This window comes from Opisthorchis viverrini (genome assembly GCF_000715545.1).
Source record: "Opisthorchis viverrini unplaced genomic scaffold opera_v5_153, whole genome shotgun sequence".
Lineage (NCBI taxonomy): Eukaryota > Metazoa > Platyhelminthes > Trematoda > Opisthorchiida > Opisthorchiidae > Opisthorchis > Opisthorchis viverrini.
Window position 1 is genome coordinate 806,397 of NW_008751810.1, and position 19,754 is coordinate 826,150.

A 19,754-nucleotide genomic window follows, 5' to 3' on the forward strand; every position below is an offset into this window, starting at 1 on the left:
CGAAATAAGCATTTTTCCTTATTGTAATTTATCAGGACGCGTGACCGTCCAATAGTTTCAGCCTGTTTACCACAGGAGTCTGCCCGCGCACGCTTGAGGAATTTGCAGTTGATTAGCCAGTCTTATCCTTCTTCGTGACAGATGTTTCAACAGCTTGAAATAGGGGAGACTCTATCGAACCGTGAGTAACCTAATCCAGGAAATCGTACTTTATGAAAACGTTCTAAAATATATTCCTTCATAGAAGTTTTAACCAGGACTCTAAGTTTCGTTGGTTCCGTATAACAATTCACAAAACCCTGAATTCACTAAAGGTCTTCTTGGAGAAGAACATGATTGCGGGGAATGGAAAAACGAGAGATTCAGTTGAGTCTCTTGTGAAAACCAAATTGATTCGCGAATGAGTGTATTTCTCGAAAACAGTCCAATTTGGGTTCAAGTAGAACATAAGGTTGATGGCAACTCGGGTACTGCGTCTGTCTGATGAGCCCGAAGAAGGGCGAAACCGGTCGTGGGCTACCGAAGAGTTTTCGGCAAACTTGTGACTAGTTTCCTATATGAAAAAATGGTATCTTAGACACGTCACTGATTCCGTTTGAAATGAAGAGTAACATCGGAACCACCAAAACTGTTCGCTTTGGGCTACCGAGAGTTTTCGGCAAACTTGTGACTAGTTTCCTATATGAAAAAATGGTATCTTAGACACGTCACTGATTCCGTTTGAAATGAAGAGTAACATCGGAACCACCAAAACTGTTCGCTTTTTTCCCGGAATAATATTTCTGACTTATTCTAGTCGCGCAGTTGAAACCACTTTCTAACAACGATACTAGATAAAACGTGGACCGAGACCAGTGACGTTTGTGCGACCAGCTTACTGTGGTTCACAGAATACGAATCCTGTATACTTAGGCGATGGTTATGCGGAAAGTAGCTAATGATCCGGTAATTCTCCCTGAACAAGAAATCTTCATACTATATTCAACGTTTCTGTGAAGTGCCAAGTTCCCACCACCGTCTTCCGTTCGAACAGAAAACCTTGCACAATCCAACTCTGGACTGGGAATCAACTGATACAGTTAGTTATCCATGGACTGGAACCAAATCGCCGCTGAGCAAATGCCAGTCATTCCAGATACATATTCAACTGTCCGGGAGTGATCAGTGGAAGTATGCCAAGCTTACTTTATGTGATAGAAAACAAAGGAGAGAGATAAGATGTTTCCTTGATTTCCAAGATTTCCGGGACTTCGTCCTGAAGACATCTTTGTCCAATCGGCATGCTGCATGTGCAAATGTACTCTTTACGTCTGTACGGGTTGCTCGAGGAACTTGGACGATTGGCTTTATCATCACCAGGTGCTTTCATCGTTTGAGGCACCCCATGGTGTTGAAAGAGTTGCATCTTTGCGTGTGAATTCAATGGACCTCCCTCCATTCGGTTCACTAGTTATAGTGAGGCCTGGCCTGTAAAATCTGAATAGGGGAGTTAAAGTACATATTCACCTTCCCTTTTTTTTAAACCGTCCTTCGTGAAGCTGATACAAATCCACGACGCGTAAACAATGGAAGGTAAACTATGAATCGACCTCTGCTTCGGCCAAATGTGCCTTTGTCCAGGAGGGGCAAATCACAACTAAAATCAGCAACAGAAAAATCAATAGAGATCTCATGTCGGTTCTGTTTTGTAGACAGATGTGCACGTTTCACTACAGTTTAACTAATACTTGATCAGAGAGACAGGTCCTGTCAGTGTGACTCAGCAATACCCGAATAAGACCAAGCGGATCTACTTGACTTGTGGCTCATGTTCTTCAGCTGTGCGAGCTCACCCTATCACAGGTGAATTAGGCGAAGTTGATTGTCGTTAGATGAATAGTTCCAAAATATTGTGGCACCGTTTTGTCTATAGGATCATATCTTTCAGATACGTGTCCGATACTTTTCCTCATATCAGTGGAATATCCCTGCACCGTATGACGACGGTAGAAACCGTGCCGGTGTTATTTATTCAAGCGTCTTCCAGTAAGAGGTCCACCTTGGTACACATGGTAGACTCCTTCGTTACCTAGATTATTTTTTAGGTGACTAGCATAGTTATATACACCAAGGTAAACTTGTTTATCCTTCAACCAAACGTTTAGACTGGACAACAAGTCCAGCACTGTAACATCTATCTTAATTATGAAAACAGCATTTATCTGTATCTCACCTGGTTTTGCTCGGGTTGGATCAGATATGTGAATTGCACTGACAACATCTCGTGCGATCCTTTCGGGTCTGCCGAACTTCCACGGCATTATGACAAATCTGGATACTATGTCATTCGAACACCAGTGAAAGAAAGCAAGTGTTCACTGCGGAGTTATTTACTAAAAGATGCCAACTGAACAGTTACAGACTATTAGACAGGGAAGCATCTTATGCATCTTGTTTACAAAACTGAATATCCATCTTCTCCTTGAACGCGTTCTTCTGAACTTTCCTGGATATTCATTGATTGTTGCTCAAATCCAAGCAGATGCTAAAAAGCGACTCCACAAATTCTGTAATAAATCTCACTTTTCAAGAGACGCAAAGCGGATTTACGAGAAAACATACTACTCTCATGCCTCCCACATCAGTAGTATCACCGTTACACCAGTAGCGGGTGGACCACCTGGGAGCCGGGAACTTCAACGACCACCGCTGTGCACAAATTATGGGTTAGGCCTATTTACCAGTTGGACGAGTCAAGAGACGCACCGAGTCGAGTTGCATCATTTAAGAAGAATACACGAAAATATATCTGGGTCGATGTTGAGTTCAGTACACAGTCATCCCCACCCAAAGATGCTTCCCGCACTGATTCCATATGTGACAAGTTCGTATCATAAGACAACATCCTATTGCTGCTGTGTTTACGGTGTCTAATCTAACTCAGTCGTTAGGATATTTCCAGGGTACTGGTTCACTGGTTCGACTGATATCCGGCTATATATTAGCACGTTTATGCCATTCAGTTTGGTGATATACTAGTCCAAGGCTGAGAAAAAACTGATCACCATGGGATCCGGTCAATCTTTATTTCCCCACTGACAAACGCACGCTGTCCAACAAGAAGCTAGCCGCACGTTAAACCAGTGCAATATCGTATACGGGGGGAGGGGCAATTTGGGTAGTGTGACATGCAAAACCAATGTGGAATCGAATTGTCACAGGTTCGTCTATGCAGTTTTTAGCTACGGCACTGCAAAACAAAAACAAAAAAGAAAACCCGTTCGGATTGGAAAGGTCAGTGTTCCGCAGAAAGATGAATACCCTAATCCATGAGAATGACCTGCTTGACCATGCAGTCATGTTCTGGAAAGAATCATTAGGGAGGCGACATTTTATCAGGAAAGTTAGATTCCGGAACGCCCGGAACCTACTGCTCCACCAAAATCTCAATAGGAAAGCCGACAAGCCACCCAAGCAGTCAATCATTCAATCAATTCAGCAAAACCTGATGGGTGTTCTTGCGCGCCACAGAAGCACGACCGAATGTGATCAGCGTTCAGGCATTTCGTAGAGGCACGATCGATGTTGACGGGTGTTCACTAACGCCTATCGGACATCCTGGATCAATATCAGAAATAACGTGGGGCTGTTGTAACTTTTGCTCTCGCACGCACTCACGTTCTCGCATTCGCTTGTTTGGAATTTAGCTGTTATGTTAGCTTCTGTGAGTCTTTTTTCGGCGACTAGGCACTGGAGCGGGTCAGCAGCAGATACCACAGATTGGCGAATCAGCAGATATAACACCTTTAGATAGAAATAGAATGCCAAGTACGATACATTGCGTTTTATGGCGCCAAAGTAGGCATTTCAAGCCATCTTCCGTCTGATGCTAAGGCGTAGTAAGTCATGCGGTAGATATGATGCATGTTACTTGATCTGAATAGTCAATTGCGGCTCGTAAAAACTCACGCCTATGTAGGATCGCTATGCTTTCCGATAAAAACACACCAAGTAGATCGATTAGACTGTCACACGACACTAACTGCATTATAAACAGAGGCGACCTGTCACATCTCCAGGTACGTTTTTAAACATGATTTTACGCTCCGAACGGCATAATTACTGTAAACATTATTGGCTATAAAAATGCACCTAGGCCGCTGAACTACTGAATCGCGCGTGGAGACAAGTCGCCTATTAGCATGAGATTTGAGCCCATTTCCAGTCATTTGTTTCCGATGCCAGTAAATTTATGTATGTAATTTACGATCTTTAGAACACATCAAAGCGGGCCTATTAAGCTATCCAAACCAGTTTACCGTGCCTGTTCTTATTAGCTGACAGATGTCTACGCAATTGGTTTGCAACGTTAGCCGAAAAAAACGTGAACTAAACGTTTACATCGGACAAGTTAGGTCAAACCCCGCTTCGGGATCGTTCACATTATGCCGATCCACAGAACACGAACTGCTCCGTTCGAGGACCAGGGTAAAGGTGTCCCATGTATTCGTCGGGGCAGGCCGTCTTGTTGTAGTTCCCCATACAGCTCACTTAATTTACCTTCTGGTGAAATGAGATGACTACAACCTCGTTTGAAATGGGAGACGAAACATCCGGCCTGATGTGCATATTTAATGTTCGGCTCAGCCAAAAACTCCAACCGAGAGAACCTTTAGTGAATTTAACGGACTGCGATTGACGGTGGATGATTAGAAGTAAAGATTTTTTACCGCATGTTGTCCTTCAGTATTAGGTTAGGTATTTGAAGATTTGTCTAAAGACGTGGTGTGATGCTCGCGGCCTGTGACGTAAGACCATGTGGTCTTTTTATTCGATTCCGAATCATATGATGCTAGAAAGGCGCACCCAGCGAAAGCAAATGATAGCGAAACAGGTTGTGAATAAGAACTTACCGTAAAGAGTCGGCGCACGTGCGAAAATTGTGCTTCAAAAGCAAGGCTCTTAGTTTACGAAACCCAGAGGATAACCAATTTACGAATAGCATACTGAACATAGCTGAACAATGTTGGTCCCGAATGTTCTTTGTATCCATTGTTTTTTTGTCTTGGTCAATTAACTAGACGATCGTCCTCGGCGCACAATATTATAGTACTGTTTTGGCGCTTTTCAGCAGTTACGGTAACCCTTGCCTTAGTGTTAGAATAGGACGCGGAAAGGATTGCGAAAGGCACACGGAATCGGTGGTGACAATTGCGGTCATAACTGCTTACTGCGTCATATGTCTTGTGCGCCTTGAGTTGTCAGGGCCGCGGATTGCTCCATTTTCAAGTCTGATAGTGCAACAGAGACCCAGCTGCTGACTAAATGCATACGCTTACCCGATTGGCTGTCGTTCGACCTTGTGCAGTTTTCCCTACTGTGTACATTCGGTCCAACATCTTCATAACAATTCCGTTGAAACAGGCAGTTTTCAATTAGGACTGATACAAATAGAACAAACTTTGATGAGGTCGATAGCAATCAGTAGTGTTTAGTAAAAAGGCATGCGCCGAAGGGGTAGAAATGGCACGACTAGCATGCAGCATCAAATGAACGACACTCTGAATCCTGAAATATGGACAGGGATTCCAGAATGTGCCCGACCAATAAAAGGTAACTTCCTAAATTTTGGTAGATAGCTCTCCAGATACTGAAGATACCTGCTCAAGTCTCTCGATAAACTAAATTTGTTTGCAAATCGGTGTACTTCGCGAAAATAAGAAGGGTAGTATAGAAAACGGTCACTTTGAATATTACTGGTGTACGTAACTTTGAAAACGGCAAAAACTAATAATTCACTCATGTATCCTTCCTGTATTTATCAGTCTATCAAGAAGGTCAGCTTCCTGAAAGCAACCACTGAATGCCCGGAACCTACGGAGACTCTCAGCTCCGTTAGGTGTTGACCAGACAGACAACGCGCCCCCCCCCACCCGGTATGCAGCACGTCACAGCCTTGTATCAAACCCAGGCAGCGCGAGTCAGCGTTGATCAAGGTCAGACAACGCCCCCACGATATGCAACACGTCGCAGCCAGACCGTGTGCGTCAGCATTGGACCAAGTTCAGACAGTGTCTTTCCAATAAAAAGCTTGAGGCCGTTGTACTTTTCGCACTCGCGCTCTCGCAACCACTTTTGGAATACAGCTATTGTGTTCCCTTCCGTGAGCCTTTTTCTCCGACACTAGGCGCTGGAGCGGGTCAGCAGCAGATACCACAGATCGGCGAAGCAGCAGATATAACACAGCCCGATACCTTTCTTAATTTCGAATGGTACAATTGTATCAATCGTTTTATCACGGAATTTTCCACAAGGTCAGGCTAGAATCGTCATGATAGGGTGAGAAGCGCCGGGTTGATGGAAGCCTAAATTTGCTTAGCTCAGATTCTGACAAATACGGGAACGCCTTCTTTTGGTCCGTAGCCAGTTCTTGACATATTCGACATGAGGTTTGATAATTTCGAATGTCCCGCCTTGGGTTTTGTTACAATGCATCACACATCAGACCAATCAGGTTTAACAGAAATTTGGTGCGGCTTATCTTAATTGTTTGCTTATCTGAAGAATGTCTAAGCAGTAATCACTGAAATGCCAAAACTAGTTCTGTATATGACTGCAATCCATCTTCTCAAGGTCGATTTCCTCGCCGAGTTATTGATCCATCCAAGAAACTAACTTCATATTTACAACGATTTCAAAGCATGCAGCAGCTGCTTTTACGTTCGAACCGTTGATAACCCAAAGGCGAGTTTACGTGATTAATAAGAAACATACATGTGTTCGGACAATTCTGTCCGATACCAAACTGGAAGCTTCTTTCCGGAATAATTCCAGAAGAACAGATTTTATCTCAAGTTCACTGTCATACCATTGTTCGTGGTGCCACCGAACAATATTCTGGAATGATCGTCCACATACCACATACCTCGAACATCGCAGTTTGCGCCTCTCCGAATCGGAGGCATTAGCTTAGTTCCCCGATCATCTAATCCGCCTTCTGCACTTCATCACAGCTCCATCTACGAATGCACCTTCGTGTGATGCACGTAACATGGGGAGAACTTGATGCTTCTCACTCCTCTGGCATATGGCATTCGCCCAAGGATGGGCGAAAAGAGCTCTGCCAGGCAGGTGGCCCTCTTATATGCTGAGTACACGCCCCAACCAGTGTAACCTATGAAGCGTGAGTAATAAATCCATCGTGTGAGAGTTCCTCCTTCCTAAAACCATCTGGCGTCTCTCAGCATTGCTAATCTGATGCTCACATCGGATTCAACCAATGCTTCAGAAACGTCGATGGTCAAACACTGACAAATTGTGTGTCTCCTGCGCTTATAGGTCACGTTTCCGATCCCTAAAGCAGTACAGATTGCACTGTCCTGGTGTAAACTCTGTCCCTGACAGACAAACTGAAGTCACTTTAGCACCTTTAGTGTCGGAGTTTGGAGAATGCTGCCTTCCCGATTCGAGAAGTAGTCTCATCTCCAGCCAGTTCGCCAGAACATGTATAACTCTTAGGTAAAGAAATTTATCTACCAAATCAATTTGCTCGTCTGCAAGCACAAGGTCTATGGTTGATCTCACCCAGTCTCCTAGCGGCATTTTACACATTGGAGGTATGAAGCGTATGCTTTGGCAAAATGCTTTGCATTTTTGAAAGATATGCACCGGGTAGAGCATTATCGTCCGCACACTCAATGTCTCTGAGCGAACGTCCCGCGGGCATTTCGACTTCCGAGGTTTCAGAGACAGGCAGATCAATTACAAAATTGAACAGGGAACCTCGTATTACACCAGTGAACGTGGTGATCCCAGGCGAAAGCTTGCCGTATACTTGTCCACCCACGGGATACAGTGACCTCATAGGGTACATAAGTTTGAATGGGACACCTTTGAGCACCAGACACCGCCAAGGTCTCTGACGATCGACAGCAGCTTTCACCTCTATGAAAACGGTCTACGTGGAAAGTTCAAGGATTTGTCTCAAGGTATGGTTGATGCATTCCGGCAAAACGAATCTTGGTTCTTACGAAACTCTCTCTCGATGATTGACCGACATGAGCAAAATAATGCAAGGTAATGCCTGGTAATACGACTTATCGCAGTAAGGGATTAGGTGTTCTTCGTTGCACGGCTCATCGTTGGCTTTCGTTGTATGGGTGAACTGAAATGGACTGAGTCCTAGCTAGTGTAGCCAACAAGATCATTGCAGCGCCGATGACCGCAATTGATTGCTTGACGCTGGAGATATTAAGCTCCTCTGGAGTGCCTGGACCATTGTTAAAAACGATCAAAGCAACATCGTTTTGGCCGGAATTCCTCATAATTTTGGTCCCTTTCACCGACCAATGAAAGGGTTTACGTAATACGGTCTATCATACAACGTTAACTGTGAGAAATCCAGGAACCAGTTTCCATCGTGTGCCATTCTGCTTTCAGCCTATGCGGAAGGCTTTGTGTCACCATTGGACTGTGAACATGATACATCAGTTAACTCTTTCATACCAAATACGTGTGCGAATGAGTGTAGCTGGCGAACTTCGTACAATTTGGATTCAAGTAGAACATCAGGTTGACGGAAAATCGACCGCTGCATCTATCTGATGAGGCTCAAGTAAGGCACAACGGGTAATGTCCTTCGAAGTATTTTCTATCCAACATGAACTCTGATTAGTTATTTGTACTACCCATCTGGCCACGGACAAAAGTCAGTCTACTCGGCAAGGTTTTACCACTCTACATTCTCTGTTGGCCCATGTCTGTTTGTCTGACCGTATTACGATCCGCTCGCAACTATGGTTGTGACGGTACGGGATATGTCCCCCACTTAAAACTTCGTCTGAAGGCACTCTTTTCACGCTGTTCTACCTGTAGTTGTTGTTTCGCTTGTCCCAGACCTCCAGTGACTGTAACCATCCCCTACAGTCATCCAATCGCTACAGTTTGTCATTAATAATAAAAAAGACCCATGATTATTATAGCCCCATATACTATTTGCCAAACTCCTGTTGTCGGACTCAATACTGATGTGTCTGCTGCCAACTACGAAGGTCCTACCGATTTCCCTTGTACGTGAACTCAAAGAGTAACGAAAACCGGCACTGTGGAATCCGTCACAGTGTCCAGAATCTGAGGTTACCGGGCTGTCCAGGAAAGCCCTAGGAAGCGCTCATCAGGTAACGGGGGTTACCAATGAACGCAATAAATATGCTCTGTCCAGTCACTTCTGTACAGTGTATTCTCGAATTTCAATACATGTAGAACTGATTGCTAGACGCTAAGGTCAACATAAATCATGCTCCCAACTTTCGAATATTCCGTCGAAGTTCTGGCATCACGGGAACAAAAACTATATACGGTTGAAGAACGAGATCGTTGTCAAACTCCAGCCATTATTCGTAACATGTTGTCAATACATCTTGTAGATAGGGATCATTCTCACGCCTTGATGAGAGACCTGTCAAAAACGCTATCTGCCAATATAGACTGTCAAAAACAAGAGCATCAGACTTCAACTATGTATAGGTACGATAGTAGTACAGGACAGTGCGTATAAAAAAACTCACAAGACACTTTTTCAGACTGTAGTTGTTAGTTCACCACCAGGCAACCTGTCAAATGACCATTCCAAATAAACGAAACAAGCCAACGAGATGGAAATGGCCTATGCACTCGTGTAAAGGAGAATAGAGTAGAAAATACACGATCGGAAGCTTGCACGCAACAAGAGGCTTTACACTGGTCAAAATATATGCCAACAAGGGGGAAGGAACAATTGAACAATGGACTGGTTGGCATGGAAAGACTTCAGCACCACAAGCACCTGATTTATTGGGAAAGCGGGCCACGAGGTGTGTGAATGAGTGCAAGTGGGTAGGATGAGCCCGAGAAAATTGCAACCATGAGAGGAAGAGGGAACAGTAGTCAAGTTGCGCATAGGAAACACGCAACATAAAAAAGTTAACGAGAAAAGAAATGGTATATACTGGTTTTATCTGAACACAGCCCCAACCGATAGGCACGCTAGTGGGTAATAGGTTGAACGATGTCTAACAGTTTAATATCACAATTTCCGAAGCTGAGACGAACGATCATTACGTCCGAATAGCGTGTCGTGGAGAAAAAGTCATTGGAAGGTGAAAAGTAGGCGCAACGACAGAAGTAACAGTGGGGTTCACTCGGAGAAGAAGAGAGTAGCATAGCTATGCTACTAAGGATGAACAATGTATCGCGATCTGCCATATTTCAAAAGTGCTACTTCACATGTATGCCCGATACTTTAATAGGGCATATAATGTCGAGGTGGGAAATTGTATGAAACTCAACAACGAAGCAACGATGAACGTGGTTCACCAATGATGAATGGGAGCGAGGTGTGAAGGACGAGGATTCAGTTTTAAGCCCTGCCCTAAAGTGTTGCGGTGACTGACTTCTTGCCGAACGGGTGCAGCCGGATGTGGAGCCCTTAAATGTGTTCCAGGAAACCGATAACCGTTTAAAATGTTGGCAGTAGCACTGAGCATTTCGTGTTTATGGACTGTTTGTATTGGAAACCCCGGTGGATGGAATATAGGGTTGGGTACAGGAACAGAAGGAATGTTTGATCGATTAACGTCCACGTGTGCGGATGGGCCCTGGAACACCGGAGGTAGTTCGGTGCGACGACGTTTCGTGTCCAAATTAGGGGAATGACTTAACCCCAGTGGAGGGAAACCACCAAATGAGCCACTTGGTGAGGGCTGTGGTGGATCGGAATAGACCGATGCTGGCAAGGTTCCCCGAGGATTCGGAGTGGGAAAGGACCATTTCGCCCTACAGCCTGAAAGAGATGGGTCGCCAAGATACTGCGGACGCACGGCCAGTGCTGGTGATGAGGACGAGGAAGACGAAACAGGATAGGCGTTTTGGTTGTGAACGTTCTGTAAGGCTGATTGCCACAGTGAGTCAAATGAATCTTTGGACGGTATCTGTCCATTAGGTGACATCATTCTTGGTGAGCCGGACAAAAGTCCCTCGAGGAGATAGCTCAGGAACGCATTCTTTTGACCTGTCCTATCAACAGGTAAAGGACTAGGTTGCAGGAAGGATGGAACGCCCTGATTCCCAACAGAACCATTGAATCTTGGGAGCATGGATGGGGTTGATAAGGAAGGCAGAGAAGTGGCCGTTGGATTGGAATCGGGTGCTGGTAGACGGGTGGACCGCAAAACGGGATGCAGTAAATTAGATTGGGAAGAATGCGCGGCTGGACGGAGAGGGAGTCCTGCAGCTACCGGATCAACGTTATTACCCTTGGCAAAATCTGGTCGAGAAGGCCACGGTCCAATCTGCGATTGGTGGTGCCGAATGTAGTGTGCGATACGAACATGAGCATCAGCCCAATGACCACAAGTCTGCAAAATAAATGGGAGGCGATTGATCAGATACGAGCAATTGCTGTGCTAAAACAAAACCGATTTCAAGTGAAATGGGTTAGGGGAAACCGTTCTGCTTTCGTTGGACTTGTCAAGCGTAATTAAGACGCGGTATATTTATGTGGTCAAAATGGTTCATATTTTACTTGGTCAGTCGAAAGCTATTTAACCGGAATTAATTAATCATTGATTTCACGCCACACCAACAGATACAAAAGAAATTGCGAAACCTAACTGAAGGTTCGCTATTAACAGCGAGCGCTACGACTGTAATCCTGAATTTCTCTGACCCTTTTTCTTTAAGGAACCACACTCAACTACCCATGTCAACAAGAAGCCTGCCGCATTTCACGCTATCGAAACAAGTGGCTAAAATCAAAGAATCAGACAAACGACTTACATGGCCAGGATGAGTAGGGCGACTCAACATACTGGAATGTGAAGGCATAGATAAGGATGCTTTTGCTTTGTCCGACGTGAGGGTCGATGGCATCGATGACGATGCGTACGCTTGTTGGGAACCGAGCGCAAAAGGAAGACCACGTGTCGCAGGCAGTTGACAACCAGTTGGCAAAGATCGGGGTGAAGGAACCGGTGGTGGTAAGAAAAGGCGCGAAACATCACTGGCAATACAGGGAGCTGGCGGCTGACCGGGTTTAGGAAACAGCCCCTCGGCAGCACCATTGAGTTCTGTTGGGTCGCTGGCACGAGGTCCACTTATCTGTTAACAGCCGAATATATGGACGCAAGGTATTCAGTGATGGACTGTCATTGGCGTTCGAAACCAAAAATATGACCAGTTTGATAGTCTCATGCAACAGAATAAAAAAATAATCGTTCATTTGTAACGCCATTCCGGCACCTGGCTGCCATGCACCCCGAAGTAAGCATGAGAACTGAGATAGTGCGAGGTTGTCCAAGCCTAGTTTTGCCTGCTATGTAGCGAACTGAGCAAGCATCCAATAAGCGCGATTTCTCAACAAGGATCGACCTTGCATGTTCCAACAAAACTGCTCCAAAAACGGAAGACACTCCGATACGTTTTAGGTAAACTGTTGTGTGGTTTACAAATCTTGAAAGCTACAAAATATTAGCAGGAGCAGTCCTCTGACGGCCACAGCAGTCTTCTTATTCCGACAAAGTGATTTCTTCCAACTAGGACTTTCCAACTGATGTGGCATTCTCACATGACTAACGTGAGGTAGTTGTCCAACCTCTAGAACACGACATTTTCGACCGGTTCTGTCAGACCACTATCTAGTTTCACAGTTACCGACAACCCGGCATCAACCAAGGATTACCAATGAGGTCAGCTTCTTTATCAGGAACCCAAAGTAACAAGCGATATCAGCTCGACGGACAAATGCAGTTTCATTTGATTTAAGTATGATTGATATATACTGATGTCAAAGGGGGCAAGATGGACCAAGCGGTTACAGCGCGAATTTACTGACCGGAGGGTTCGTAGTTCGAACCCGACTTCTGCCTCTCGACTTCCCCTGTCTAGACTGGGGCAACCTGGCAGTGTCCAAGCCCTCGTGCAACCTTAAGGTGGCGTGGCAGTTAGGCACCGAAATGGTGCTACAGCTGAACGATCTCGACCGATATCAAACGTTCATTCCTGAGTTTGAATTGGAAATTTTTGGGAAAACTTTTCAAGCCCTCTGTCAGTTGGAACACTTCCTAGATGTCTTGGAAATATCCAATAATTTCACTTGTCACGGGTGGTATATTACTGTCTACTGTGACAAAACTCCGCGTTGTGCGTAAGACAGAACAAGGTGGATGACTTGGTCGATAACTAGGTAGCATGATGCAATGGCCTATTTGTGTTCCGTTGCACGGGCTCCTAATCTCAATTAGGTACCACAAGCATGCAACTGTTCTTCCTCTTGATCGGGTTCTATTGCTACGCCGAGGACTATTTAGTTACGACAAAACGGCCCGTTTGACTAGTTAGTGTGAGCCCAAGGAGTGAACAGATTTCCGGTCCATATCCATGTGGACAGATCAAAAATGCTAGTACAAAATGAGGTGGCTTCACCATTGAGTGTATGGTGAAATTGATGGAAATTCGGCGAAAAGCCGACAGCTGATCGGGTAGCACAGTTCCCAAATTTTATTTAATCTTTTGCCGCGTTCACTGATCAAGGTTGTTAAGTAATCCCATGTCATTCATCCTTCATTAGTTCACGCCCCGAAGGGACCGTAGTGCATCTTATAAGGAAAATAGAGATGGGAAATAGAAATTTTGTCCGAGGGGGTATGCCGTAAAAACGGAAGTTGTTTGTTCACCCATGTTGCAGGAGAAACGAGCGATGTTCAGCCGTAAATTGGTCTGAGAAGCCGAAGATTCCCGTTGATAGGCTGATACAGTACAGTTTCGGCCAGACTTGCATCCCGGTTCCAGCAGCACCAGGATCTGTGGAAATGTCAAATGTACTAGTGTGATATCACCTTTTGAACAAGTCCTTCATCACTCGATACAAATGACCGGCCAAGGTTCTGCCATCGGCCTGTTTTCTCTCAGATCACCCAAGGCTGAACTTGACTTTTGAATACCAGGAAGAAGTAAATTGTCATGCTAAACAGTGCTCTGATTTCCATGTAGTATGTTGGGAACGATTGACGTCAAGACTTGCGAAATTCCCGGTTCGTTTTAGGAGGCTAACATTTTACCCACCAATACAACGGTTGGGTGGCGGGGTCGGGTTAAAGTATGCTCCTAGATGGTAAATGGCGTTGTTAGGGGTGGGGGGTAAAGGGGAGCCACTTTAGTTTTTTTCTACATCGGTTCCTAACTCCCGGTCCAGCTGAGAATACCTTGCACGCTGATGTTCAATAGGAGGTTATGTTATTCTGCCCAGTGGCGAGTTAATGTCAATCACCTGCAGGGAAATGAATAACTCATTAGTGGAATGTGTGGTCGTTACATGCTGGTTCTTTTGTATACCATTACACCGTCATCGCATACGTAGATAACCTGCAAAACTTCATGCTTATTGAAGTGGCGTCGGCTAAAAAGGGAACGCAGCTAACGCGCAGTGACACACTGTTTCCACAGGAATGCTGTTGTTTCCTGTCACCGCGGTCTGTCACACTAACACTACAGGTAAACTTAGGCATGAAGGGCATACGAATGCAACATTCACAGCGGATCAACACAGCAAAGCGAAAAGCAACAAAGGCCTCGACGTAGAAAGTAGGATGAATTCGTTAGCGGTTAAAAGTGCACGGTTGTCCATTCACTTTAAACTTCGTGGAGGACTCCCAGTCTGAACGTTGCATTCGATTTACGTCACTTTTTGTGGTGCATATGTTTTTAGTATGTGTATGTCTCAGTGCTCCAAACAGGTGGCAATGTCTTAAAATTTGAAGACCGAGTTATTGATACGAAGACTTATTTCCCTAAATCCTGTCAGTTCAGTTAGCCAAAATTTTTCACCTGCAATTGTCCTACCGGTTATTTTGTACTGCTCACTCGTTGTTTGAAGCAAATTGCTGAAAAAGGAGCATTTGGCTTTTATTAGTTTGTGGTAGTTTCCGCTTTCATCATCCTCGTAGAGGAACTTACGAACGCCCGTAAAAATCTCCTTAAGATCGCACTCTGAAATGCACATTGCACTGGGCAGAATATCAGTAAATCAAAAAACTATGTGGATCGTTATTGCCTGATGACCTCAGAGTCATCACCATTCAGGCGAACTTTTGGGACGAATATTCAAATGACCTGTTTTCCATCGTGAAGTGTTTTTATCCTGCCAAGTCACTTCTGTCTCCCGTCCCCAGGCTACTGGTTAATTTCTTCGGTTTTCATATGCATGTCTATGTACACACACGTCACTGTCAACTGAAAATTCCAACGAATAGCGATGAGGCCTTGTCAAACCTTATCTGTAGGTTTTGCGCCACATGTAACAAAGCAAGAAAGGGGCAGCGACACAAAGCGAGTGAGTGTTGATGATCATCGCAGGTGCATTACGTATCGTTAAATTGAGTGCTTTAGTAGAAAATCCTTTAAAATCACATGACTGTTGAAGTTCTGTGGTAATCACCACTTGAAAGCATTGTGATAGATTGACACACACAAACCTAGGATCCTATACATGGGCTGTCATCCCCTAAAAATAGTTCCAAACAATCACGCGTTAGGCTTAAAACTTTGATATATCGAATTCTTGCCAAAACATGCAGGCATCATTCCTGTTCGCACAAAATGCCGCTTCACTTATGTCACGGATGTGATCACCAAATGTAACAATGGAAAAAACGAACAAAGCGGTCAGATCATGCAATAAGTGTGTCGTTTTTGTGGACTGAATGCGTTGGAATGGGAGAGGAACCTCGGTAGCTGTAAAAATAAGGGGCGTGCTCGCCATGAAGTGCGTACAAGGAAAGCATCAGTGTGCAACTGTTTTTCGCATCTTCAGCATGAAGTCGGTCTTGTTATTTTGTGCAAAAAGTCAAGTATCACCCTCTAGCTTCCTCTGAGCGATCAATGTGTGAGATGAAAATCGTTTGTTGGGAGCGTCCGCAATGTGGCCAAAGCGACTACGTTTACTGTTGTTCGAATCTAAGGAGACAAGAAGGTATCATCGCTCAAGCATGCGGTTTCACCTAGAGTGGTGATGTATAGAATGCATACTCACATGACTCCCGTTTGAACGCGTGCCTGTCCTGGGGCAATAATTCTAGCGGGAAGGCACCGGACTGGAGTTTCAGTCTTATTAGAACTTATCGGCAGCGCACATCCTTGGCTGTGCCGGGGTTTGAACTCTGCACATCTGGCCAAGGGTATGCACCGCTGATGAGCTCTAATATGAGCGAAACTCAAATCCAGGGCTTCCCTCTTTTGGTGTGAACTCACCAGAATGATTGTGCCAGGCCAGGAGAATGATTTTTTAAACAAGAATAATGTGAGGATGAGAGTGAGAGTCTACAGAACCCCGCAACCACCAATACCTCGTGTATGTCTGCACTATCAGTTGGAGAAATGCAAAAGAGCAACCGGAAGCTTGGAGAAAAGGTAACAATCGTCTGGCCTCGGAATTCTGTCGGGTTGTACAGAAACGGGGACGCACTGGCCACAACGTATGGGTCACTGTATAACTGTATTCCACCTTCTATGCCTGTCTGAAGCCAACTCGCAGTTGAATGGAAACGCGCAAAAATCAGGGTCACTAGATCGGGGCATATGAGGTAACCTACGAGTCCCTCCCCAACCAATTAAACTAACGATGTGCCCCACAGCTGACTAGCTAACTAAGGATCTTGAGGATAGACGATTAAGAGTTGTTTGTTTGATTCGAAAGACGAGACCATACACGGATTATCAGGGCTTTCTTCAACTCAACGGGGAATTTAGGTAAATTTCATTCTGAATGGCGGCAGTGAAACATCAATGTTGTCATCTGGTTTTACTGTCAATGGTGATTAGGAATGAAGTCAGAATCAACAAAGTTAATGTATTCAAAGACACCAAACTGACATCAGAGTTGTTTATTCCATCATCCCTATTGACAATCAAACAGAATAAGTGGAACGTCGAAGGTACAATGAGATCATCTCAGTGGGACATACTTGGACAGCAACGTTTACTAGAGTACATAGATAGTAAATCAGCTGATGGGTTGTTACACGGAAACGAATGGACCTATTTTGCCCGTTACTACGTACATTCCGAGCAGTGAATTGTCTTCTGAAAATCCACTCTACAGTGTAACTACTATCAATGTAAATTCAACTCGGTGAGGATTCCATCTCAACTAGGAGACTACCGATTACGTATTGGCATTATTTTTGAACTATGAAGTGAGTACCGGGTGCAGGTCACAACGGTAAAAAAACAACTGCCATGCTATTTTTCATCTGGATTTTTCTGCTTCAGCTGAATTTTTTATTGGATTACGCGGAATAAGTAGAAGACTTCGCGGTTTGGTGGGGAAAATATGCGAGTCTGTGCTCGTGAAACTGGATCACTTGGAAGGATTTTTACCCTTAAAGTGTGCCAATCAGACGAAAAGTGAAGAGACATTTATAAGATTTTAAAATCTCTACTGAATAAACACCCGTTCGTAAAGATAAAGCGAGAAATGAGACGAAATCGAAGACTTTCTTTACGGATTGTTTTGGACCCGAAATAGCCTTAGGGTTGGTGCTACTGCGCGTTTCACACTCGGAAACCTCGGACCACACACGCATTTCATGATACGCAGCGGATGCGCCAACGACCAACCTGGGAGTATCCCAGTTGTCGTGCTTCCTTCTGGTGGCAGTTAGGCGCCGAAATGATGCTACAGCTGAACGATTTTTTTGCGGCTGTCTACTAACGTGGTGCGGCAACCACTTTCACGTCCCTTGCGGCTGTTTTAATGATGCGACAGCGTACACGATGATAAATATTTGGAGGTAAACAGTGCTACACTATGGCCCTATGAAAACACTCCAGTGGTTTGTCAATCAAAGCATCTATAAACTAGAATTCAGAGTGAGTCTCCTGAATAAAAATCTTTAGTGGATGTGGTGGTAGTGATGGTGCCTTGGGCTTTGGTGACGCACTACTGCGTCATTGTCGCATAACTACACCCAAAGTTTCACATGTTTTGGCAGTTACTTTGAGGTGATTATGGACCACGTTTTCTCTAAAGAACCTTATCAAACAGCGCCGCTTGCAGTAACCGAGTGGGGTAGTCAATTGATATTTTCTTACCCAAATGTATCTGAGGTTAAATGTTTCACTTGTTCATGCTTGGCGGATCCTTGGGGTAGAATAATTCGACACAAGTGGTATGTGACGATCACTCAAAATCCGGAGGGCGAACGCTACCAACATCGCCGTTTCATGATGATGAAAAACAAAGGAAAATTTGTCGAACATCACCGCAACGGAATCTCGGGGAAGCCTGTGTACCGCACATTATGTGCGATATGCTATTGATAAGGGGGTACTCCATCAAGTCCCTAGTCTTAAAGCATACATGTGAACTCACAAAGCTTCGTTTGCTAGTACCAGGCATATAACAAGGTTCGCGGTTCGACTTTTTCTGTCTGGGCAACCTGGCAGTATCCCAGGACTCACGCTTCCTTCCGGTGGCATGGCAGTTAGGCACCGAAATGGTACCACAGATGGGCGATTTTTTAACAAATATCCTGACTGGGCAGTAAACCATCGAACCACGATGGTTTATCAGCAGTGAGCCTAATGTGTACTCATAGCCCAAAAGTCTGTACAAAGTAACTCCCCCAAGTAAACGGTCACATTTGGGTCGAAACAAATGATAAAGCTGAGTGTATAAACGAACACTTCACAGGTTAGAACGGTATTCTGACTTACCTGTCTTTTGAAAAGCGAAGCCCACTGCTTGTGAAAAGAGCTCCCGAATAATTCCTGGAATGGAAGATATGTTGAAGCCGGTAGAGGTGGAGGCGGGCAAGGTGGATGAAATGTAGGATTGCCAGAAGTGGCCACAGCGACGTGACTGCTCAGTCCAAAGTGAGGGGATTGACTTGTCCGCTGATTAGCTACGTGGACCGAAGGCGCTGATGGTGGTTGACGAGAACCATCCCGAATACTTCCCGAAAATTGTGAGGTATCGTGTCCTGGTGTTTCTGGAAAGGACCCACCAACAGTGAGCGAGGGTGGGAGCGGTAAATTTATTGGAAAATTGGGTTGAGGGTTAGGAAGAGTGGGAAACGGAGATTGATAGCCCAGTTGATTGCTTTGCTTACAGGGCACTGGCAAAGAACCTGGCAGGCGATTGGCGAATTTACGGATATTATACGCGGCATGAAGAAGGCTGTGTGTGGATGGATCCTGTGAATCTGGAGTTAGAAGGAATGGTAGACAATAAATGTGAAATAAATATATTCCTCTTACCAACAACAAACTTAATAGCATACGCATTCCGTTTCAATTACTTATTGCTTCCTTAAAAGCTCACAATGGTATGAAAAAGGCGCGAAAATGAGTCAATGTTTGAGACATCTTGATTGGCTGCGTGGGAAAATTAAGCAGCAAGAGTGGGGCTAAAAATAATGGCCAACCATCTGTGTCCTCGTGGCTACAATCGACAGATCAAATGGATCTTTCATTTAGAGGCTCGCGCTTTAATCCCTGAACTAGAGCACCTTAGAGCACCTCCTCGGTGAACAAAACAAATGCTATCTAGACAACTCCCGACATTTTTCTCAGCAAATTAAAAGTTTTTTCTTAAAAGTCTTGGCGTGCACCCTAACAGTGACTTAAAGGTAAGTCATAGGGTAGAAAGTAGGAACCAACCCACATAATGGTCGCAAATGAGTGATGTCATTATATATATATATATATATATATATATATATATATATCTGTTGAGATCCCTC

The 19,754-nt window shown here is 44.6% G+C and overlaps 1 protein-coding gene across 1 annotated transcript in view; it reads right to left on the reverse strand.

The window, feature by feature from the left end:
- Positions 1–9,523: 9,523 nt before the first annotated feature.
- Positions 9,524–19,754, reverse strand: part of T265_06987 (hypothetical protein) — a gene marked incomplete at both ends in the record, with an annotated part of 15,459 nt that continues 5,228 nt past the window's right edge. The window contains 3 exons of the mRNA XM_009172404.1: positions 9,524–11,372; positions 11,794–12,114; positions 18,727–19,214. Of these exons, the coding sequence (XP_009170668.1) occupies positions 10,329–11,372; positions 11,794–12,114; positions 18,727–19,214 (1,853 nt within the window). The remainder of the gene's footprint in view (positions 11,373–11,793; positions 12,115–18,726; positions 19,215–19,754) is intronic.